This window comes from Apus apus, chromosome 4, assembly GCF_020740795.1.
Source record: "Apus apus isolate bApuApu2 chromosome 4, bApuApu2.pri.cur, whole genome shotgun sequence".
NCBI classification, from domain to species: Eukaryota; Metazoa; Chordata; class Aves; order Apodiformes; family Apodidae; genus Apus; species Apus apus.
Window position 1 is genome coordinate 64,229,289 of NC_067285.1, and position 24,215 is coordinate 64,253,503.

General features: G+C 38.4%; 1 protein-coding gene across 2 annotated transcripts in view; it reads left to right on the forward strand.

Annotated features, from left to right (window-relative positions):
* Positions 1 to 24,215, forward strand: part of PPP3CA (protein phosphatase 3 catalytic subunit alpha) — a 187,944-nt gene that overhangs the window by 143,877 nt on the left and 19,852 nt on the right. For both annotated transcript variants that reach the window (XM_051617943.1, XM_051617944.1), the window contains exons 5-9: positions 388 to 533; positions 2,492 to 2,631; positions 11,134 to 11,211; positions 13,032 to 13,126; positions 22,823 to 22,948. In XM_051617943.1, the coding sequence (XP_051473903.1) occupies positions 388 to 533; positions 2,492 to 2,631; positions 11,134 to 11,211; positions 13,032 to 13,126; positions 22,823 to 22,948 (585 nt within the window). The remainder of the gene's footprint in view (positions 1 to 387; positions 534 to 2,491; positions 2,632 to 11,133; positions 11,212 to 13,031; positions 13,127 to 22,822; positions 22,949 to 24,215) is intronic.

Below are 24,215 nucleotides of genomic sequence, written 5' to 3' on the forward strand. Positions count from 1 at the left end.
GGGACTGGGCTAAAGTTCTGATTACTTCACAGAGTATTTCAAGCAATAATGTAGTAGAAGATAACCATTCAGCAGACTTTTAAAGGCTTGCTGTATAGATTTCATGGCAGAATATAATGGTATATTAAATGGTTTATTTTCAGTTTTGTAGAAAAATGTAGTAAACTTGGCAGAACTTTAATTAGTTTCACCTCCAAATCTGAAGAAATTTTCTGGCAGTGAATAACAATAATCCCAAAGAATTTTTTGCATGAGACAAGTTTTAGTGCAGTCCTCAGTGCAAGAGAGAGCACTCAGAGCACGAGTGAGATACTAAGCAGCATCCTAATTTCTTTTTTGCTCTTAAATATTGATGGAACTTTCTGATACCATCTTGATCTTTAAAAGGTAAAATCAAATATTCAGAACGCGTGTATGATGCCTGCATGGATGCCTTCGACTGCCTTCCCTTGGCTGCTCTGATGAACCAGCAATTCCTGTGTGTACATGGTGGCTTGTCTCCAGAGATCAACACCTTAGATGACATCAGAAAAGTAAGTCTGAATAGTGCTGAGGTCTAATAAGTGAACAGTTAACCGCCAACAATAAAACTTGAAACCTTTCTCACTTACTTGTTTGTGGAAGATGCTTGTGTGTCATTTTGACATTTATGCTGACATTATCAACCTTTAAAGATGTTGTTAAATAGAACATAAAAGGAATTGCTGCAATTAGTAGTTTTTTACTGAGATAAGGAAATCACCAGTATCCGGTAAAACAAAGGATTTATCATCTTTGTGTTCCAAAACCAAAAATACAATGTTAGGTGTGTAAGTATTTAGGGGTGAATGAATACAGAGCATTAATTTAAATATTGTCTTCTAGCACTCTCTGTTGACTAACACACACCTTCTGATGATTCCTTGCACCTTCTAAGGCATTCCACACTTTCTTGGAGAATAAATAAAAATAAACTTGGGGAAAACCTCACCATATTTAAAACATTTAATAAAAATGTATGATGTAATAGCAATGAATATCATTGATACCATCAAACCCACAGTATTATTTTTAAAAGAGCCAAGAGCTTCACTCTCAATACGTCCTGCCACATTTTTAAATAGTGCTACACTTGAGTGCCTACCAAATTAAGCTGGGCTCAGTAAGTCATGCTTGTCAGGTAGGCACTCGTGTTCTAAGAATTTTCTTATAAATCTCATGAAACTTCAAACAACGTCAAACAGTTTCTTCACATAATCCAGTGTTGTTGCATATTATTAAGGGTTAATTTTTTTCAGGTGTTTTCTAAAAGTAATTTCAGTTGATACTTGTAAAAGGAGGTATTTAAACTGTTCACTTAGTGTTTCCAGCAAAAAAGATTTTATTTCATGTTTGTAGTTTGAGACTTGCGAATGTGCATATATACTTCTGAGCTTTAAAGTTGCTAAAAGACAAATTATATTCTGAGGTTAATTTGTAGCCTACTAAGAAATTCGTATGTTTTAAAGAAAAACACTTGAGCCAGTAACTATATGTTTTGGTTTTAAAGCAATTAGATTAAGATATCATAACTGCACAGATAAGAATTACTGAATATGAAGGCTTGTTTCTGAGGTTAAAGTTCACTGTCTCATTAAGCAAAAATATGATCTGCCTAAAAATTAGCTGGCTTTGCAACAATGTAGTGGTAAAGCTATTTAGCTCTCAAATTATAGATTAGGATCACTAATATCTTCAGATCCCCCCCACTAGTAGGTTTATTCATATTTCACAATCAGCAGGAATTAGTTTTGCATATTTATGAATTTTTATTTTAAAATTCATCTCAATAAAGGGGTGTTTTACATTGGAGAGTTCTTGTAGAGGAATACTGATTTTAATATTGCCCTATTTTGCTGTATTTTGTCTTATTTAAAGTATAATTCTACATAATTGGAATTTTTTAATACCAACGGGCAGAAAGAGGAGTTTTTAGCTGCTTAAATCAGGTTTAAGTTTTCGAGAATTAAAATAAAATGTCATGGCAAGATGCTGTAATGTAGAAATGCTGTCTTGGTATTTAAATGCAATTTTTGGTTAAAATGTATTTACATCAAAATGGGAAATTGCTTTGATATAACTGTTGTAGTTTTTCTTGAGCTGCCTCGCATAAATCGAGTGCCATAATGTTAAAAAAATCATAAGATACAGACATAATATCTTCTCTCTTATGCACTGAAATGCTTGCAAAAAATGTTAGAAGAAGGAAAAAAAATGCACACAAAAGTTCACATAGAATGGGAATCTCTTAATTTTAAGTTAAACTGCTCCTTCTCTTTGTCAGTGTTAGCAAGGAGTGTTTTACTGCTGTTACTCAAAATCTGTTGCTTTAAAGATGGGAGCAACCCAAAACTGAATTGCTTTGATTCTTTGTTTACCAACCCATAGAATGAAAAATAGCAACTTTGCTTCAGTGTTTCTGTGATACATAGTTGAAAGAAGTTAGTATTTCTTTGTCTCCTGTTTTTCTTAGTTAGATCGATTCAAGGAACCACCTGCATATGGACCTATGTGTGACATCCTGTGGTCAGACCCATTGGAGGACTTTGGAAACGAGAAGACTCAGGAACACTTTACTCACAACACAGTCAGGGGGTGCTCGTACTTCTACAGGTGAGTATTCCTATTTGAATTGGGTTTCTGTATGTGAACTTGTTCTGGTTTTGCAGTAGAAATATTTGCTTGAAGTTCATGGCCCTATTTAGATAATTGGGCTTTTTTTCTGCAGGCTTGTCTTGTTTTTAGGTAAATTAATGTTTGGTTTATTTGTATCTTGCTTTCACCTCCAAGTGGAAAACGCTAAAATTACTTGATTTTACTCACCAAAGCCTGTGTATTTTGCTTCTTTCTGTTCTCTTAAGTTACAAAATGAATGTGTCACTTTTTAAAAGGGGTAGACAACTCCATTTTTAGTTGGAAAATGATAACTTAATTTTGAATGAAAGATGCCAGCATTAGAAAACTCACTACATGTTGCTCTGCAGGGTCAGTAAAAAGTGTGATTTCCATCACAGAGGTACTTTTTTCCCCCCTCTCAGTTTGATAAAACTTTTGTTTGTGTTTAAGGAGTAGTTCTTTGCAAGAAATTGAGAATTTGAACAGCATTGGTTAAATGGGACTTGCTATGAGCTGAAGTGCAGACAAGTGCCTGTAACATTCTTGTATTTAATTTTTGAAATTATTTATTTCTACTGAAGTTTGTTAGTAAAATAAAAATGTGATAGTATTCCTAAAATAAGTAATAGTAATGGGGATAGAAGGATGTTTAAAACAAAGCTTGTGGTTTGGTTTGTGACTGCTTAAAGGAAGCTTTCTTCTGTTTCTTTTCTACTTAGTGGTAGTTGACTTTTAAACATGGAGGAGTTTTGTATCTGTGTCTCTCCCCTGTACATTAAAGGAGTGGATTTTTTTAAGTGCTAGGGGATGTCCCACTGTCCCCTCTTTGGCAAAGCAGAAGGGAGACAAAAGCAAGCAATGATGGGTTCCTCTTCCCCAGTTCTTCCTGGGTGCTGGCTGCTGCGCTTCTCCATTCCCAGTGGCAGGCTTCTTGGTCTGTAGACAGAGTCCCTGTGACCACCAGACAGAAGACACCCTGTTAAGTGTGCCTGAGCTGGGGATGAAGTGCTACTTCCATTCTCTTTTCATCGTAGGAAGGGACTCATAAAGAAGTGGTGGTGTTTACATTGTACCTCCCTCTGACTGTGTGGGGATTTTGAAGGATTTTGGCTTTTTTTGTTGTAGTTATGGTAGTTAAGAACAAAAAGAAAACAAGTAGGGGAGGAGATTAAATGACAAAATGAGAAATGTAGCTAGTGGAATCTTAATTTAAATTTATTTTCAGGAGAAATATGAAGACACGATTGAAATGTTAAGAGCTTGTTGAACCTTTTGAAGGCAGTGGTTCTGCTTCAGCCTGTGTTAGTGACACTCAAGTCTTAAGTTTTCCCAACAAGCTCAGCAGAAGTGAGAAATCCAGCTCTTTAGGGAAGTTCTGGAAGCCCCATCCCTGGAAGTGTTCTAGGCCAGGTTGGATGGGGCTCTGAGCAACCTGGTCTAGTGGAAGGTGTCCTTGCCCATGTAGGGAGGTTGGATTTAGATGATCTTCAAGGTCCCTTCCAACCCAAATAATTCTATGATTCTGTGATACAATTCTATGATCTTGGAGAATCATAGCTGCCCTGTAGCTGCTTAGTGACATCTTGAAAGTAAATCAATGGCTCCCACCAGTAACCAAGAAACAGCCACTAGAATCAACCCCCTTATTGGTAACGTTAGCAGAAAGGTAACAGATGGTTTGGCTTTGAGAAGTTCCTTTTCCTAGTCCTTCCTTTGAGCCATAGTTTCTGTGTTGGGGGGGGATGTGCTGAGGACAGAGCAGTTTGTGCTACAGCCTGGGCTGCCTGCACACACCTTCCCTGGGCAAGTCCTACCACCGTCCTTGGGCCAGGAATGTCAGGGAAGTGCTTCATAGATGTTTGGTCTCACTATGATAGAAGGTGTCAAACTGTTGCAAGCAATTGATCTGCATGGAAATGGGCTGGTGACGCTGAGGGCTAGAATCATTCCTCTTCCTCGTGGCAGCACCGAGTGCTGGCCTGTGCTTGGGGTTCCCGGGCACTGCTCCCTGCAGTCAGCAACAGTTGTTTCCCCTCATGAACGATGTAAACATGCCGTGTGCTTAGATGCAGGACTTACTATATACTGGAACAACTTCTAGGTTGTAGAGTTTGGGGTTTTTTCTAGAGAGCTCAGTTTCTTACTGTTACCATAAAATTTCCCTCACATATGTATCAGTTTTCTCCCAAAAATGTCAGATGTAGTTTGTGTCCTGACTCACATTCAGAAAAACGCATATGTCAGGAGAAGAGGAAATATTTGAAAGATACCTAATTGTCAGGTCCTGTGTGAGGGACATGTGACTGCTTAATGACACAAGCAGGTGACTTCGCTTGGAGTCATGTTATCTGAGATAATATAAAGTGTTACTCTTAAAAGAAGTGCCTAGTTGCTCTGGAAGGTCACTAATTGCTTACCTAATGATAATCCCAGTCATTTCCAGAAACGAAAGTTAAAGGTAACAGTGGGTGTTTTGAAGGAAGGTCAGGAAGATTTCAGGCATGCATGTGAGCCAGAGGAATGATTTCTAGGTGATTAAGATCTCTTAATCAATTGCAGGAAAGAACTGTAATAACTTCTCTTTTACCAGACACATTCATTATCATGACAAATTTCAAGGGACTTTTCTCTCATTTAAAGTTATATCCTATAGCAAAATTCTATGAAGACAACAACAGTAACATGGCTTTCAAACTGTGTACATATAATATGTTAACAGGACTTTCCAGCTCAGTAGCACATGAAATCTCCATTTGTTAAACACTGAGTATTTTGTTTGAGGAAAATGAGGAAGTATAAAGACTGTAGTTTACAGTAGCCTGATAAGCTTCTCACTGCATTTCTTAGGTGATTGCTCATATACAGCACATTCAATTTCAAACTGATGAAGTTTTTCTTCAAGTAATTTCCTTTTGTATAAGAGTTCTTGAAACTATTATGGCTAGGACTGTAAAATGTCAGATTTTGAAACCAGAGACCTAACCTGCCATTTAGAGATATAAAAAATGGTTAGCTTAATTTTCAAGGGTGCTAAAAGTCAAAGCTTAATGCGTGCCTTTTGCATCCAGCAGCATTTTGCAGTGTGGCTTGTTGAAATTTATGGGTTCTTGGAAATGGCAACAGAACAATGCCAGGTTGAAAAGTAACTGTGAAATGTAAGCAGTTCTTGGAAATGTATTAAAGTTCTCTGTACCTTAAAGTGAGCAAAGAGCAATAGTGTTGAGATTTCATTTCCTGTGCTGAAATTTAAGGTTGTATGTCCTCTGCAGTCATGGTCATGTTTGATGCAATTTCATGAAAAAAATAGAAATAATTAATGGAGTCCTAGTTATGTAAACTGTTTTTGAATTATGAGTTAAGCTTTTCTTTTGCCTTACCCAAAGTAATGCCATATTCAGGAAATACTCTGAACAAGAGGGAACCTTACCCTCCCACCCACCCCTGATTTTTCAGCTGATCAGCAGATAAAGAAATTTTCCTCTTTGCTTATCAGATTATCTGTTTTTTTGCCTTGGATTTATTTAGTGAATATTTATTTGCACTTAGCTGGTTGTACTGATCTTGCCAATGACGCATTGCACTTATTTCATGAACTAGTGGTACAGTAACTCTCAGGTATTTCTATAAGAAAGGTATCAGACTTGTCAAGATGACTGCTACTTGTTGTCTTGAGAATGGCTTCCTTCAGTGATCAGAAAGCTTGAAGTCAGCTTGACTCTTTTTTTCCTCTCTGAAGTAGTAATAACTTTCAGAGAGACAGCTGCTAAGTGGATGTAGGTGATTGTTGAGGTGTGGAGAAAGCTCTCTCCTTTTTAAGCCACACTAAGATGGGGAACATCATCATTCCCATAAGATTTTTGCTGGATGGATGAAGAATTAAATATAATTTCATTGCATTTGGACAAAGTTACTATGAGCATGCATGACTCTAACCATGAAAAATTGCAATTGGATCCACACCCAGCTTGTTTTCTTTCCTTTGTGTCAAAGCTCTGGTAAAGAATGTCAGGAGACTGGTTGCACCACTGAGTTAATTAGCAGTGTCTTATCCTATATAAAGTATATCAAGGGTTTCCTATCAGGAGTAAGCAGATGTGCAAGCTCAACGCTCACTTTCTGGGATCATTTATGTGCATAAGACTTAGTTAAATACTGATTGTTAACAAGCGCATGAGAATGGCTTGAGCCTGGCCAAATACAATGGATGGCCTCAGAAGTAAAGCAGATACTCGGAAGTTTTCTGCAGGCATGTTGCTCCAGCCTCTTGGGTTTTCTTAGTAAGTTTAATATCAGTTCTTCATGAATGTTGAGCTTTATAGAACTCTTTGGCTGTTGACTACATTGTTACATTGTTCTAGGCAGAAAAGACAGAAATAGTTAGCAGTGGCAAGAGGGACTAGATTGCAACCTCCTCTAAGAACTTTATTTGGCATCCTGGGGTAGCAGTGAAATGGTTCAGCCTTACAGATGCTCTGGGTGTAGTTTTGGCCCTCCCAGCACATCATTTCAGTACTTTACTTTACACACATGCTATGTTTGTGAGTATGCAAGGACTAGAGAAATATCTGCTAAAAGCTTTTGAAGACTGTTGTGTGTTTCACTTCGCGGTGCGAGGCACAGTTGTATGAATGTTGGGTTGGTTGTTTTTTTTTTTAACAGTAGCAGCATTTTAAACAGATGCTTTTGCCCAGCCTTCCTTCTTCCTAGCCAGAAGTGTCTTGCTGCCCTCACATTATCTGCCCAACTGTATTGATAGAGTTGCTCATGTGCTCCATCAGACCTGGGAAAACATCCAATTTTAAAAGAATGACTCTGCAAAAAGATATGGGTGTGTTTGTTCCAATTCTGTGCAGTTCCTTGCTCTGTTTCTCAGTGCAGCTCTGCAGAGAGCACAGCTAAGGGCAAGAAAAAGCAGGTGGAGTGAGTTGTGCTGGTAGCTTGGAACTACAGAACAGCAAAAGCATTTGCCTTCAGAGGGTGAAGCATGAGGCCAATGGGCTTTGCTGAAAACATTTTTTTTCTATCTGTATGTAACCTTAGAGAAGCTGTTGGGCTAAGTTTTAATGTCATTGTCTAAAAAAAAGTTTATGCCTCTGCTTTAATGGTGTGATGAGGGATATGAAAAAACCCAATAGATTAGATCCCTTCAGTTTTTCCAGTTACTGGTGGAAGAGCAATTTGAAAACATTTCCCATTTTGTTCATGTTAGCAAAGTATTGATTCTGTTCCAAAACTGTGTAGAAGTAACTGGTGACCATGCAGAAGGGACCTCAGAACTGGTCAACTATGCATGAGGCATTTTCACTTAAAAAAAAGGATGCCAGAGTAGGGAATATCAGTCACATGTTCCATGGAGAATAATGTCTCTCAAGCTTAGTGGTGGGGTATTTTGTTTTCTCCATGAGTCACTGCTCTTCTGTGATTCAGCATGACACACGAAGCACAGGCAGAAGGCTGGGTCGTTCTGGGAAAGCCTGTTGCGTGGGGGTGTTTCTGTTTGTTTGTTTTCCTTCTTGGCCAACTGCTTCATTTCTGGCCCCTCTGAATTACAGTCTGTGCTCTGCAAAGCAGGGCAAGGGGGAGAGTGGTTCTGGAAGGGTGGTGATCAGAAAAACTACTAGGGAATTTCATTATAAGATGATAATTTTCATTAGAAAGATTACGAAAAAGTTCCAAGGAGAGGTCTTTTCTGTAAAACCTTGTTACTGGTAACTTCTGCCACAATCTGTGTTTTGTTGGCATTTTGCAGGTCTTCCTGCTGTTTACTTAATTTTTCTGTTGAGGAATATTCTTTAATATGAAAATGCATTTGGGCAGGAGCAAACTGATGTTAAGGAAGTGCTGGAAATTAAAGGCCCTGTGTTTATTGTTGCAATTGGTATAGCGTATGTAATAGCTGCATGTGGTGAAAACTTTGATTCTTCCCAGCCCCTGCTTCAACCAGATAACCAGCTCATGGGTTTAGTGGTCTGGGTAATATGAGTACTTGCTTCTTACAGATACCATTGTATTCATTTACAAGTAAAGATGGCAGCCAGATTTTTCTCTGTGTGTATTTGCCTAGAGCACTATGTTGCGTCTCTGCCTTTCTAGGTGGAGTCCCTGTGGAATTGGCCAAATTCTGCTAGTGGAAGTCTATTTTCCATGGATTTATGAAGAATATAATAATTAAGGAGTAAAAAACCCCCACTTTTGTACTTTGAAATGGAAAGAACAGGTTATCATACCTATTTGAAAGCATTTTTTCACCACTTCATTTTATCTTTTTTAAAAGCAGTACTTAACACTGGATGAAAAGAATACTGTGGAAAAAAAAAGTAATAGGCTAGACATTTTGAGCAGCTACACTGATAACAAACAATCAACTGTCTATCAGATTTTTCATTATAGAACCAGTTTTCAGAAGTTAATGTAAAAATATCTAAACAGAATGCACCATAAGTCTACATTTAGTCACAATTAATTATGAAAAGAAACATATGCAAATTAGTTCTCATTTGCCAGGGGTTTGAATGGCAACCTGTCAGCATTTGAGATCACTACAGTTGCCAAAATGATACCCCATGTAATTTGGGAATTGAAATTATTTTATAATGGCAATCTTAGACAATTCCAAATACCAAACTCACAACTGAGAATACATGCTAGATGGGTCAAGTCCAAAAACAGCAATATACCATTCTGCTGTGTTTGTAGCCTCTAGCTGCAAATGACATTTCAGCTTCAAAATAACCAATAAGGTTGGAAGTAAGCAGTAGTTTTTCTTGGATAAGCTTAAGGGAGTCGATGCATTCGATTTTGGTGTCTTTGTGGGGTTTTTTAATGAATTTTCATCTCTTTCATGCATGAAGTTAGAAACTGATGGGGCTGTTAAGTGATTGCAAGTAGGCTCTGAAGGTGGCTTGTGAAATCATGGCTGGGACAGCAGGTCTTTTGTATAATGTTCAGTTGAGATTTATTTTTAACTTGCTCAGTATGTTCAGTAACAACTTTTACTTTAGTATTTCGTCCAACAGTGTTACTGCATAACTGCATCTTGCCCCTAAGGTACTGCAAGACCCTGTTCTTGCGAGGGTCTTTGATAATACGTACAGTTCAGTAACATACCACCTGCATGTGAGTTAAGCTTGGAGATTCAGAGACCCTGCATGTTTGTGTTACTTGCAGGCACACTGCGAGCCCTTCGTGCTGCAGAACCAGCACAGAAGTGATCACGGAGGTGTCTTTCCAGCCTGCCTCTCTGTCAAGTCTGGAATGTCATCCGAATACTCTTTCCAACCCTTAGATGTTTTTATGGGGCCTGATAAGGTTTTGCCAAATGTGTGAAGTCTTTTTTATTCCAACACCACTTCTCCTGTACCCTCTTCCACGCATGTACTTTGTTCTGTTCTGCTCTTGCTACAGTTGGCTTTTGACGGGAAGCCAGGAAGTTTTGGCTTTCTTGACTTCTGTATTAAATTACTAATGACAGAAGAAGAGAGGTTTTGCTTCCTGACTTGAGCTGATAGATGCCCATTATGGTTTGTTATCCTTCAATACAGGCAGGGAGAGTCATCAGCAGTTTAAAAGCAAGAAGAAAAAACTTATTTTTGAAAGCAAAAAAACCCTGAGTTCTATAATGTTTGTTGAGGTATAAGTTTAAAATAGTTTTTTTTCTTAATATTTCACACTTTTTCTGTCATAACTGCATTCAGGTTATGCTATCCTGGTTTTCTTCTGTGTAATTTCCATATGTGTTCAGTAACTTAAAAGAGTAAGAAATGTTTTCACAGTGCTGAGGTTGTAAGAAATGGTTCCACCATTATCCTTGACAGCAACACTGTCCCTCAGCAGTGAGAAATGTGATAGAAATTCCTCTATCATGTTCCTCTATTACTATTTTCACCTGATGATTTTGTTTCAACTCATACAGTAGAACATGTCTTGGAAAGATGTATCCAATGAGAACATTTTGGGGGTTTCAGAAGTAACAGAACTTACATTTTAAGTTGCTAAGGGGAAAGGTAGTTCTTGTTTATCAAGGAGATAAAGTTCAGAAGATCAAACATCACCAGTTTGAAAACTGATTTGCATTTCTTTCTGTCTTTCTCCTTCTCTTTCCACACACCATGTTGTCTGGTGTCCACAGCATCCTGTGCATACTGTGGTTAGTGAGCGAGGAGGTTTTCTGTTGCCAGCAACCGTTGTAACCCCTTTTTCCTTTCTGGGAGTACATTGAATCTAAAAGTATAAAAAAATAAATTACTTTATTTATGATAAGCACTAGGGTGATTGTTGTTATACCGTGAATTGCAGCTTTCCAGCATTCCTCTCCGCGCAGTTATGGGGTAAGATTAAAAAAGATGCTGCTGCCAGTGGTGTGTCTATGGAAATCTGCCTGCAGAGCAAGGGCTGATTTCATGAATGACACATGTTGGATGAAACATTTTTCTGAAAGCAAGAGCTAAATGTGGTGCTTCTGATAATGCAATAACAGGTGCTATTATTTTCTTCCAACAGTTACCCTGCTGTATGTGAATTTCTACAGCACAATAATTTGTTATCTATACTCCGAGCTCATGAAGCCCAGGATGCTGGGTAAGTATGTGTGGAGACAGGGCACTAATAATGAATAATGGCTCGTAGTTGGCAAAGAGACCAAGGAAAGAAGGAGAAACTGAGAATGAACAGGAAAACCTTAAGTTACACCAGTTTGCACTTTTTACTAATGTTATAAAAACATCCATTGGCATTAGAATGTCTTTTGCATTGTTATTGAGTTACAGGACTTAGGGAATCCTCATATATCCCACCTACCTAGCCTTGGTGATTTTAAGTGGCATAAAATGGACAAAAATTATTTTTATGCCAAACTTGGGAAGGAAAACAACTTTTGCCAAGCTGGAGAAGTTTTGCAAATGTTTCTGAAACTTCGGACACAGTGATTGCCATGATGCCTGGGAAGTATTTTCTCTCACGAGTGCCAGAGCTGCCATCTCTTAAGTCTTTCACACCTATCTGAAACTTCTGAGCCTACTGGTTTTATGCTTTACCGAGAATATAAACATATTCTCAATAGCCAAAAAATAATGTATGGAGGAGTATCAGTAGTGAATTTAAGTTTATTAAGAGGCTGTGTGCAAAAACAATCCAGGTCAAGCACCTAATGGTTCCCTCGTGAAACTATTGCTAGTGTAGAGATAGAAATTTTGTAATGCTGCTTAAAAAATACATATATCAAAAATCATACTTAGGAGATTTTAATAAAGGATTGGTACCTGAATAAATAGCTTTGTATATCTGGCATAAATTATTATTGTGTTTATTTGGAGGTAGAAGCTTGACGCAACCTGAATAGTAATAAAAGATAAAGTAGCTAGATTGTAGGAATGAGGTCAATATTCACTGTGCATGTAAAAAAGCTATTCTGAATGTTTGAACTATCACATACTTAAAAACCTCAATGCAATTAAAAGCAAGCTATTACTCTGCCAAAAATAACTGGCATGAAGTATCCAAGGGTAATGAAATTTCATTTTTATTGTATTGCTTTCCAATTAAGGGTGAAAAAAAATAATTTGTAGAAGGGATTTGCATTGAAACTATAAAATGGTTCCAGTTCACCTGTTGTGAATGTTTGCCAAATTCTTCATTTTCTTGTAGCTGAAGACTAAAGAGCAGTACTTGGTGTTACTTGTGTCTTAGAAAAAAGTACTACTTGGTTGATTTGCTTCCAATAACTTGCAGGTTTAATGCTTCATTGATTATATATTTGTCCAATAAGGCTTTTATTTTTCATAAAGCAGCAAGATTAGACAATGAAAATATTAATAAACTGGCTAATAGACTGGATGCCATTAGACACAGCATGGAAAACGTTTTATCCCCCCATTTCACCTCCCCTTCTCATACTTTGCATCTCCTCTGGTCTTACCCTTGCCTGCATGCCCAGGGAGGGCAGGCAGCTGTGGAGGGTTGTGGGCGACATGCACTTATTTCTCCTCTGAAGGCAGTGCTGGGCATCTGCAAGGCATGTGCTGGTGCTTTTCTTTACCCTCAGTGCTATGGGGGGAAAGTCTGAGAACATCCTTGGGTGCCTGCCCATAGAGACCAGCTGGCTCCAGGGAGGGGCACTGAGCAAATTTGCAACAAAACCCACCTCTGGCACCCTAACGTTCAGATGGAGACATGGCCTTCCAGCATGGTTTGGATCCCTGGCCATCCAAAATGGGTATAATCAATAAACCTGTAGGAAGTATCTTTTCCTTGGCTTTAAACAGTGCATGTGCTTGTTCTTGTGTCTTGGCATTTGTTAACAGGCAGTGCAGTAATGTACTAGGGTTTTTGCACTATGTTTGGTCAATGACAAATACACATACAACATTAGGCAATAATTGGTGTCTTTTCTTTCCTTTTAGGTATCGTATGTACAGGAAAAGCCAAACAACAGGCTTTCCTTCACTAATCACAATTTTTTCAGCACCAAACTATCTAGATGTATACAATAACAAAGGTAAGAATTTCAGTCCTGTTACAGTAGACTGTACTTCTGTTTACACAAATGTATTATGTTGGTTTTCTTTTTCACTCCTTTATTTATCAGTTCGTGCCCAGTTTCTTCCCATAGTTATTAGTTCATGCCTATTCAATTTATTACATAATACAATTCTAATTACATTCTTGCAGGCATATGTGTGCCTCTGAACATAGCTGCACATTCCAGTGTGGCCTAGGATATTTCTGTATTTTGACTGCAAGTTACTAAGTAAATGTTACACAGGAAGCAAAACTGAAAAGAGCTCTGTTAACTAAGAGGTTTATGTTAAGAAATGCTGTGGTCAAGCTGTTCAGAGCCCAATGTTCTTATTATTTAATTATTTGTCCCTTTGCTCCTTTCTAGTAAAATTAATGGTATTTGTAAATATAAACCTTCTAGCCAGTTAACAACTTTTGCAGATCATCGGTGAATAAGCATGGGATAGATATGAGTTCCTTTATGTTTGCATTTTTCTTAATCACTTAAGAAGTATTATGTATGAAATTAAATATCATTAGCAAAAAAAAAAGTTACTGCACAAATGTACAATCACTGGTCACTCTATAAAGATTCCACTGAATACAATTGTTTTCAGCTTTTCTGAGTTTTAGTTTATTGCATTCCCTGAAATCTCCTCTAATGAACTGGAAAAAAAACGTTTCTAAAACTAAAGCCTTCTAATAAACATGTCATCCTATATCTCAAAACAGGCAGTAACATTTACTTTCTCCCAGCAAAGTGCAAGTTGTGTTCCTCTCTGAGCAAAACAAAAAATGTCAGGTTTTTTTCCCTCGATGGTATTCTTGAAAGTAGCTCCGTTGCAAAGACATCAGTCTTTCTTGAGGAGAGACATTTTTAATTTGGATGTTTGCCTGCAAAGGAAGTAAGCAATATTTAGTTTAGTTTAGTGGCTTTTTTTTAACTTGCAAAAGAAAGATTCTTGAGGCATAGTTTTATATTATAAAACTTAATCTGAAAGCTGTTACGCCATCAACTGTGCACAAGGGAAGAAAATGAGGTGTGTACACTTGAGTGTTCTCAATATGCATGTTAACTCGTGGAAAAATTAATAAAAGTATTCTAAAAAAGCACATGCAAACAGAACTGTCAGAAGCTACTTCTGTAAGAGTAAACAATATAGGGACTCTGCTAGTAATCCAAAAAGTATAGGATGAAGCAAAGAATGGGCTGATACTCTTGTCAGCATTGTTACTGTTGATGAAAAGAGTGTTTATCTCTGAGCTGACTGGTTTGCTCAGAAGGAAGAGCAGGGAGGAGTCTGTGCACAGAAAGCCTTTACCTTTTGTTTCTTCATATGCGGTGGCAGTTCTGTCACATGAGGGCAATGGTTGAGCAATGAGAGATTTTTATAATGAAGGTAAATGTCAAATATAAAGCAGTGACTTCTAATATTAAAAATCTTTGAAATTTGAAACCACAAAGCTTGGGTGGTGAGAAGTGCCCCTCCCCATTACCTCAATTTCAGAAGAGAGGTTAATTTCCTTTGTTCCAGGATGCTCAGCTGTGGCAGGCAGGTCTTAAAACTGGTGGAAAGCCTTCTCTGGTGAAAAGCTGTAGGCCAGCTGCTGAGAGACACTAGTTCCCTGCGGTCACAGCTGACGTTTGGATGCACTGCCAGCAGTACCTGCTCTGAGTGAGCTCAGGCGTAGTAGCAGTGGTGCGAGACTGGCACTGGTGTGCCACTCTAATAAATGACTTGCTGTAAATGTAGAGGCTGACCTTAAGCAGCTTTGTAATGAGTTGTTGTGGGGTTTAACTGCCGCCTTTTCTCTCATTAGAAGTTTTGACACAGTATTTCATGTGACTGATTGTACTGGCTCTTGATATTTCAAGTACCTAGTGCACAATTTTCCATGCTGCGTTGCTCATGCATCTTCGTATGGATAGTGTTTGGGTGCTTGCTTCCCTTTTCAAGAAAGAAAAGCCCCATCATCCTCCATCAGTCTAAAACATGGCCACTTGTTGGCTTCCTTGAGGTGCAGGTGATTAATGATTTAAGAACACAGAGTTTCTGACTGACTGATGTAAGGAAGTGAAGGAAGGCTTTTCTATACTGAGGTGTTACGGGACAGTTGCTCTAGCTGACTCACCATGCGCTGATGTAGATACCCACTTAACTTTTACAGATGATTTGGGGTTTTGGTACTATCAGTGCTTGGAAACTCTTCTATTAGTAAGTGCCTTCCTTTCTAGTATGAATTCTTAGTATGCTTCTTGTTGTCACTTAGCTGGTAAAATCATCCTAAATAAATTCCTAAGATGCTTTATCTCCCACTGGTGACAATGGGTCATTTTAAAATTCACTGGTTTTTAAGATACATAATTTTTTTAAAAAGCTGCAAAGGGCTAGGCATTTTGTATCCCAAGTTGATAATGCTCGTGCCCATTACAGCAGATGTACTTTCCTGTACTTCTGCAAAGCACTTCAGAAGGAGTGAGTTTGGTTGCCAGCTTTATCCAAGGCCTTATTCGGTCCCCGCTGGAGTGCAGTCTCTGGAATTAGATGTGTACTTAAAGAGCAGTAGGGATACAACATTCCTAGAGGAAAAGGAGGTTCAGCAAGAGCAGGTGAAGATAAGGTACCCACATAAGCATATCTGCTGTTAAAAATGCTGCTGTGGACCCTCTGCATGGGCTGTCGCACAGTCCCGACCTGCCATGGGGAATCTCTTATGGCTTTGCTCTGCTGGATTCTGGCACTGAGGGGAGTTTATTGTATCCTTTCAGTTACTGGCCATTGCCTCTTGAAGGCTGTGTGAGTAATTTGTCATCATGTGGCTGCTGGTCCTGTCGCAACCCCAGCCCACACACATGCACAACTGGGTGCCAAAGTTACATTTTTCAATTAGGAGGCTCTTGTCAGGGTTTGCCTGTGTACTTAATGGAAGTAGAGATACATGCTTTCAGGGAGTGATTCAGAGACTCAGAAACTGCCTGGATTTTGGGAGCCTATGGTCCCTTCTCTTTCCAAGACTATCCTTTATTTATTTTTTTTAATTTTTTATTAATGCCTTCCACAATTGTTATAATGGAGTTTGGACAAAGGGGAGGAATTTTTTACATACGTTTTTTGGCAACTTCCAAGCTTCTGTTCAGTGTTTTCATAGCTTTCTCAAACATTTGTGCTCTCATTTATATTGATAAAAGATGTCAGAAAAAAGATACTTTGAGATTATTATTAAAAAGTGTTACAGGAAATACTGGTGCATTGATTATTTTCTTATACTCCTCGTGAAGAGGATCAAAACTCATATGCAAGAAGAGAAATGTTAACTGAATCGTGATAGTTACCTGTGAGCTCATGGCCTCAGAGGAAGGCTGTACTGATCAAGAAACTCAGAGAAGGTTGTGTAAGTCAGTACAGTTTTACTCCTGGATTCAAGGGCGCCCATCGCCAGGAGAAATTCTCCATAGCAACAGAGTGAGAGGGTGCCAAAAATTTCTGCATTGTATCATCTGCTGGCTTTGAACTGCATCTAAACTTTCATTCCCACATTTAATATTTCTAATGCCTTAATTAGGACTTTCTGTAATGCTGTTTGCATCACAACAAAAAACAAACCAAACCAAGATTTACAGAAGTTCTACAGAGGCCAGCAATGTATTTGTAAATCATTGGCAATGCTTCATATTTTCGTGTCTGGTTGTCACTTCAGAAAGTGCATGCTTTTTGGCTGAGTGAACAATTTTAACTAGCTGTCTAAAGACAGACTGTTATCTTTTGAATATTTAAAAAAGATTAGCTTTTGTAGTGGTGAAATAACCACCAGAGAATCCAGAGCTATCGAAAAAATAGCATGATGTTTCTTCCAGCATGCTGCAAAATACACATGGTGTTGCTGAAAGGAAAAGCAGATGATGAAGGAAAGGAGCAAAGAAGGTATGCAGGGGAGTTTGGGATATAAGAAAAATCAAACCCAGCTGTACATCGGTATGCTTGTTAACATATCAGATAAGTAATATATCAATGAAACACGTATAAAGTATCAGCATGTGACACACCAAAGATACACATTAAGGAACGTACCTGATCCAAATGGATCTAACAGGAAAATTATTTTCATATTGGAAAAAGGCAGAGTAATATACCTGGAAGACAAGGATGATTTCTGAGAAATAATAGCAATGGAAAAGTGGCATAACCTGTTTGCCCTATCAGTTTTCTTTAATGTTTTGTCTCTACTGTTGTGATAAGGCCTTGTCATGGAAACAAAAGCTTTTGAAGAGGAGCTGTCAGGGTATCTAGGCCATCTCATTGCCGATTCAGGGAATTTTGCCAGAAGTAATTTTTGCAGTCTATTGACAAAGTCTTGAATGCTATCATGCTGTTTCTTTGGAAGATTCAATTGCATGTGTAAAATAAAAATCTGCAGAATTCTGTAAGGGAAGATTTTTCCCAGCAGTTTCTGTATTGGATTATTTACCTCATTACCTTGTATAATAAATAATTCTTTCCTTTGATAAAGTTTAAACTCCTTCAGCATGTTACTAACCCTTGACCCTGTCCTGTCTTGAGCAGAAAACACTGTGGTTACTTAGCAACTCTGCTGGAGGAGAAGACACTGTTCCAAGTTGCACAGTTAATGCTGAAATTAATTTGACATTAAATCAGAAATTGAAATTCTTTCTAATGTATGAAGAAATTGATAGAATTTTCATTACATTTCTAAATGCAGGATGAGTTTTCTGAAAAAAAAGTACATGAAAATAAGTTACCTTGTTTACTAGAATGATTTTGAGGTTGTTCATCTAAAAACATGTAGCTCATTCTGGACTAGTATTTCTAGCCTGCTCATTTTTTTTTTTTTTCCTCAGATGGAAATGTTACCAATTAATTTATACTGCAAAATGATTCAGCAGATCTTGAAACAGGATATGTTATGTCTTTGGGTAATTCTCAGCTATCAGTCTCACAGTTTAATGTTGTTCATATCGCTTAAGGCCTTAATTCAGCTCCCAACATAAAGGCTTTTAAAGTACCATTCGAGATGCCAGAAGGATCTGACACATTCACTCAGGCTTGACAGGTGCAACACAGGAGGCAGGGGTGCCCTAGGCTCTTCTTTAACAGAGGAAGACCAAGGAGGTGCCCCAGGGGGTCTTAGATGGCACTGGGTGCTAATACTTGACCCTGAGAAAGTTGGAAGAACTGACTCCATTTCAAGCTGAAGGAAGGAGATTTCTTACCTGCATATTTTTCATCACACGTATTTCCATCCTTAGGTACCAGTGTTAAATGTTTGAAGCTAAACAGTACAAATGCCCCTTGCCTGCTGCATTAGTGTTTCATTTCACTCTAATGTGATTTCTGCATCCAATATCTCAGTTTACTAGCATTGGAAAGAAGTATAATGTCATTTGGGACATCTGCACATCTTCACTTTACCAAGCATTAGCTTCTAAAACTCATTTACAACAACAAGTACCAAAATGAGGTTAAAATGTGTGTGGCTGTTAAGAATAATAAAATAAAATTCTTGCTCTGCCTGGTGATTATACACAATAAAACTGACTGGTGGCTTGGTCTGCTAGCATCTGTCCAAGGACAGGTTTGGAAAGAAAAGTATTAGGAGTTTCAGCCTGGAATAATAAGCAACTGAACTTGGATATGTCAGATAGAGTCATGTTTTCCTCAGTTACAGGTTTCATAACCAAATGAACCCATCCCACATTCTTATGTCTCCGCCATCAGCAGCCATGTGGCCTGTAGCCATATAATCTTCAGAAGATTCCTGCTCTTTCAGGACAGCTAGAGTTTCTGATAGCTACTTAAGCATCAGGTTAATCTAGATAGAAGAATGAAGCAGCGGTGAAACCCACAAGCTTTTTCTGAGGCAAAAGGGTGGGGGGAAAAAAGAGCTATGCCTGAAAGAATACATGGGGCCAGAAGAACTCAGGGAAGCTCCTACTCAGTTATCTGAGAAGCATTTTCTTCTTGGTCCAGGTGAAGTTTCTTCTTCGGACTACTAAGCAATAGTTGGAACTGAACAATTGTAACAAGAAGCAGTTTGCTTAAGATTAAATATCATCTTCGTTAGTTACTCAAGAAAAATATTTTGTGTACATTATGCTTGTAAATGAAAGATTTTTAATTGGTGATACTGGTAACTACTGTACCTAATTTAATGAAGAGTAAGGTTATTTTAGAAGACTTATGTGGCTGTTATTACTGTGCTTTTTTGTGTAGTGTTATTTTTCTTCAAGTGGCTTTTGAAGTAATTTGTTGGGGAGAGCTGTACAGGTCATTTACAGACAATACTTTTAAACATACTGTTATCAGAACTTGCTTTTGTAAGATATTCAGGTACATAAATTAGTGAGGCAGTGTGAAGATTTTTTTACAGTAATCTCTATAGAAATGAATTGTCTTCCTTTAACAAAAAAAAACACAAACCTGCACAGAACTGAAGTAATTTATATTTAATTTGATGTTTTCCAACTGTTCTGCTTATGGTTCAAGCTCTTTTTTAGGGTCAATTTTTAAGGTTTCTTGTAAAAATGATTTATTCAACTTCCACAGATTTTAGAAGTAGACTTAACAGATAAACTGAAGAAATACTGGGAAAGGAAACTATCACTAAGATGATGAAGTTGGAAGTTTAGTGCTTCCAAATGAAACTTGACAACCATTAAGTGGTCCTTTTTGTGTGGTTTTGACTCATTTTTGCTATAAAACCACAAACTATTCATCTTTACTACGCAATTGTGTCACTGTAATAGGAGAATGAATTTCAATCTGCCGTATGTAATCTCAGCCAAAAAGTGATGGAAGTATTAAAAGCATCGACACTAGTTTTCTCATTTTTGCTAATAGCCATATTAAGCCATTTTTATTTTCCTGAGAAGCAGAATGGCTGCCAGCTATCAGACTAGAATGGGCAAGAGTCAAATGTGGTTTATTTAAATGGAGGGTGTCTGCCTGGCGAAAGTTTGTGTAAACATTAGTGAAACCATTTTTTGTGTGTATCAGAGAGGAGGCTTCAGAAACTCCGAGGTCACTCTGGACTCTGCTATGGGCCACAAACAGAATCATTTAGGTTGGAAAAGACCTTTAATATCCTAGAGTCCAACAGTGAACCTAACACTGCCAAGTCCACCACTAAACCGTGTCGCTAAGTGCCACATAATTTAGCAACCTACTAAATTTTTGTAGGAAGGAACAGTGTGGTGCATCAAAAAAGTCTGTCTGATTGACACATGCTTTGGTCAATGGGAGCAAATGGATAATGAGAAGAAGTGTTTCACCCCCTTCAGCCAGCCTGGTGATACATTGCATTTCCTACAGTGCTGTGTTATATTGCAGTCATGCAGATGCATTTCTATGCTGGCTGTTAAGCAATAACCAACCCCTAGAACTACATTCCTCCTTGGGTACCTGCAGGTTGGAAGTCTGGAGGAAAGGGGAAAAAAAAGTAGGCTATACCTCCTTCTCTGTATGTCTTTGGTATAGTTTATTTCTGATGTGCTTTTGATTCATGCTGCTTCATCATTTATGAAGGCATTATCATGTGTGTTTCTACCTTGACTCGTCTTTGACTAAAGCTGAGGACAATCATTCTGAAGGTCACAGGTTACTAGATCTCGTCAGGAAGGCTGATTTACATGACAGTACATGAGTGTCTTTTAATATGTGCAGTATATTGTCTCCAGATTAAAAAGTATTTGGTGACAGCTCATCTACAGCTACAGAACTAAAACTGCTACAAGATCAGGTGATGACCAGCAGAATATAGTGAAGTCAGGGCTGTCTACATGAGAGTAAGCATCTGAGTGGGGATTACGTTCAGAGTTGTATGTAAATGCTAGTAATGAGGTGACCAGCAAACTTCACATAAAGTTCACTGAGCTGTCTATTGAAAACTAGAACCCCACCCTTATTTTTCTAGTAAAAATGTAAAATACCTGAAGCTTTGACAGCGAATGGAAGCTTCAGCTTGTGTTGACTGTATTAGTCCCATGTTGATTAAAGATCTTGTCTGCAGTCTCCTGTAACTGTATAGTTTGAAGGCTTTCCTGTCATGTTCAGGATAGTTATGAGTCCCTTTGGTTTTAGGCGGTCATCTCAAAATTACCTTTTTCTCCACAGAAAAGAAATACTTGCTCTCCTGTTTCTTCAGTGGCTCTGTTCACATCCAACAGCACATGTATTCTGTGCTTGCGCAATTTAGAAATTAGTGAATTTCAGGAAACAGATCCTGTAAATTAAAATATACACTAATTAGGTTAGAGGTACTGTTAGCAGAGTGTGTCTTGACTGCATTATTAACATTTTATGTTACATGTGTCTTTGCAATAAGACAGGAAAGAAAAAAGGATAAGACACGGATGAGATCTAGATTTACTGTTTCCCAAGCTGAGGCAGTTGGCCCATAAATGCAACAGCAGAAATCCAGCACTGGATTATTTTTATTGAAAGACAATATTATTTAAAGCTCTCTCTCAATACATTCTTTTAAAGCTGACAAATAGATCTGTGATACAAACAGCTGCTGACAAACGGTGACATGAATCCATACCCATTTTGTTCTTCCTGGCAGTCTCAGTAAATGTCCTGAGGTCTGAGTAATCTACAGCACTCTAATAACCACTTATTATTATAAAAAAAAATGAAGGTGCATGAGACTCTAGATTTTGTGTGGAATGTAGTGTTAGCAAACACTTAATGTTTGAAAAAATGAGTTTTGATAAGGACAGTTTATAGGCTTATTGTAGAGTTCATTTTATTTTATCAGCTGCATTTTCAACATGATTACTTTGCTCCTCCCTAACCAAATCAATACTGTCACTTTCTCTCCTGCCTACACTCTTTGCCCTCTCTACCCAAGCCACATTCAGCCTTTCATCTGACTTCTTACTGCACTGGGCCTGGGTACAGCTACAGTCTCTTCTTGGAAGAAACAGTAGTTTCTTACTGATATGTTTTGTAATACTTCAATGTACTTTGTTATATTCATATTGCAAAAACAGGTTGAAGTTAATCCGATCCTTTTTCAGATATGAACCTAAAGTCCATAGTCACAAGTAAACACTGAACTTGGCTTGGTGCTTTAAAAAATGTCAACGGCATAAATATCTATGTTTTTGCCCATTAGCAAGTGTAGTGTTGACAAGAATGTTAGGAATTTCAAATGGCATGAGACCACTTGTGCCATTTTTCACACTATTGGCAGCACAGTCTCCTGTGCCTAGACTTTGAGAAATGTGAGAAGAAAGTATCGTCTGTTGTACAATACTATTAATGAAATAATTTGAAAATGTTCACTGGAGGAGCAGCATTCAGACTCTGAGTGATAAAAGCTTTTCTTTGTTATCTCTGAAGTGTGGTTGCAAGGAGCTCAGGTAACTGTGTGAAATGGGTGGCTTGGACAAGTCTGCCTTGCTCCCCACCAGTGCCAGATTCCCGGCATCTACGTTCATGACAACTCAGTTATTAATTCACTCACCAACCCACCTTAGTGCCAGGGAAAGCTGGCGACACCACTTTCAGGCTGGAAATGGCTTGCAGCTTCCTTGAGGCTGTATCATAACTAGCAGTCAAGTGCTGCCCCTGGGTCAAGTGGTTGAAAGCTGGTGAGCAGCTCTGCAAGCTGTGGGCACTGGGAGTGTTACTGGTCTGATGTCTTTCTTGCTTCTTTCCTTTCTCCCTTCTAGCTGCCGTATTGAAATATGAGAACAATGTTATGAATATCAGACAGTTCAACTGCTCCCCTCATCCGTACTGGCTTCCAAACTTCATGGATGTGTTTACCTGGTCCTTGCCGTTTGTGGGTGAGAAAGGTATGTAAATTGACTCTGTTTGTAGAAGCTGCAAAGTGGTTCCTTAGTCACTGTGCATGGGGCCTCATTTCTTTGAAATGGCAAGAATAATTTGAAGATAGGTGACTTGCTTTCAAGGATGAATTTGAAGAAACAAACCTCAGAGGGGCATGTTATTACCTATGGTTAATCACACTTCTTGCTCATATGTTTTTATCATTTCCACTCTTGCCAGGCTATGATGCCATTATGTTTCTCCTGTAGGAACAGATTTTATGACATTGCAGGCCAGAGGTGCGTCCACTGAATAAAATGCTTATTAGTTTTTCCTTTATAAACTCTTGGCCATTCCCTTGGTTATTGCTTTCTGCTCAAGGGACATCTCAACAGGCTTCACTACACCATAGTTACATCCTTACCCAGTGGAACTTTCTGACATGATGATGGATTGCTTTTTCACCAGCAAACACAGCTGGTTGAGAAGACTCAGTCTGATTAGCTGTTGCTGGAGAGAATAAAGAGATGGCAGGAAGAAGGAAATCCTGCTCCTCAGCCCCTTCTCTGCTCAGGGCATACAGTGCCTCATTGCTGGCGAGAAGACTCTAAGCAACATAAATTACGTTTTATTGAAACACGATGCTCTTGATATGTTGCCTGAAGGCACCTTCATGCTATGAATGGCAAGCACACAAAAGGCATGAAAACGCTTTAGTCTTAACATATTAAATGAATATATAATGCAAACTGCTTAAACTCCAAGTAATTTTATTCAGGCCTGAGCTGAAGCTTGCTTTGATATATCCATTATAGTATATTACTGTAACAGCAATTACTGCCACAAAACTATAATAAACTCTTAAAAGCTGCTTGGAGTAACAGTTCTCTCTTAATAGGCAACTGGAAATACAGCCAGCTGTGGCTCTTACCTGCAGTCATGGCCAGCATTGTTTTCAGCTACCCTTTTGTACTAAGAAAGCCACTGGTGAGACACCTGAGGTCTCTGTGAACAAAGCAGATAGACAATAAAATAAGGATTAACAAAGACTAAATAGCTGTTTCCACTAATAGAGACATTATATAACCCATGCTGACATGTGTTGCAGACTCTTGTAAAGCAGATAAAACTTTCATTTGCTTTCACTGTAAACTCAGCCAGGCTGTTTTTATAATGGGCATGTTCTCCATACACATTGTGGTTCTGTAAGATGCTCTGGAAGGTAGTTTTTCCAGAATTTTCCCATCAGTAACCTCCTCTTGAGGCTGCAGGACGTGCAGTCACATTTGTTGA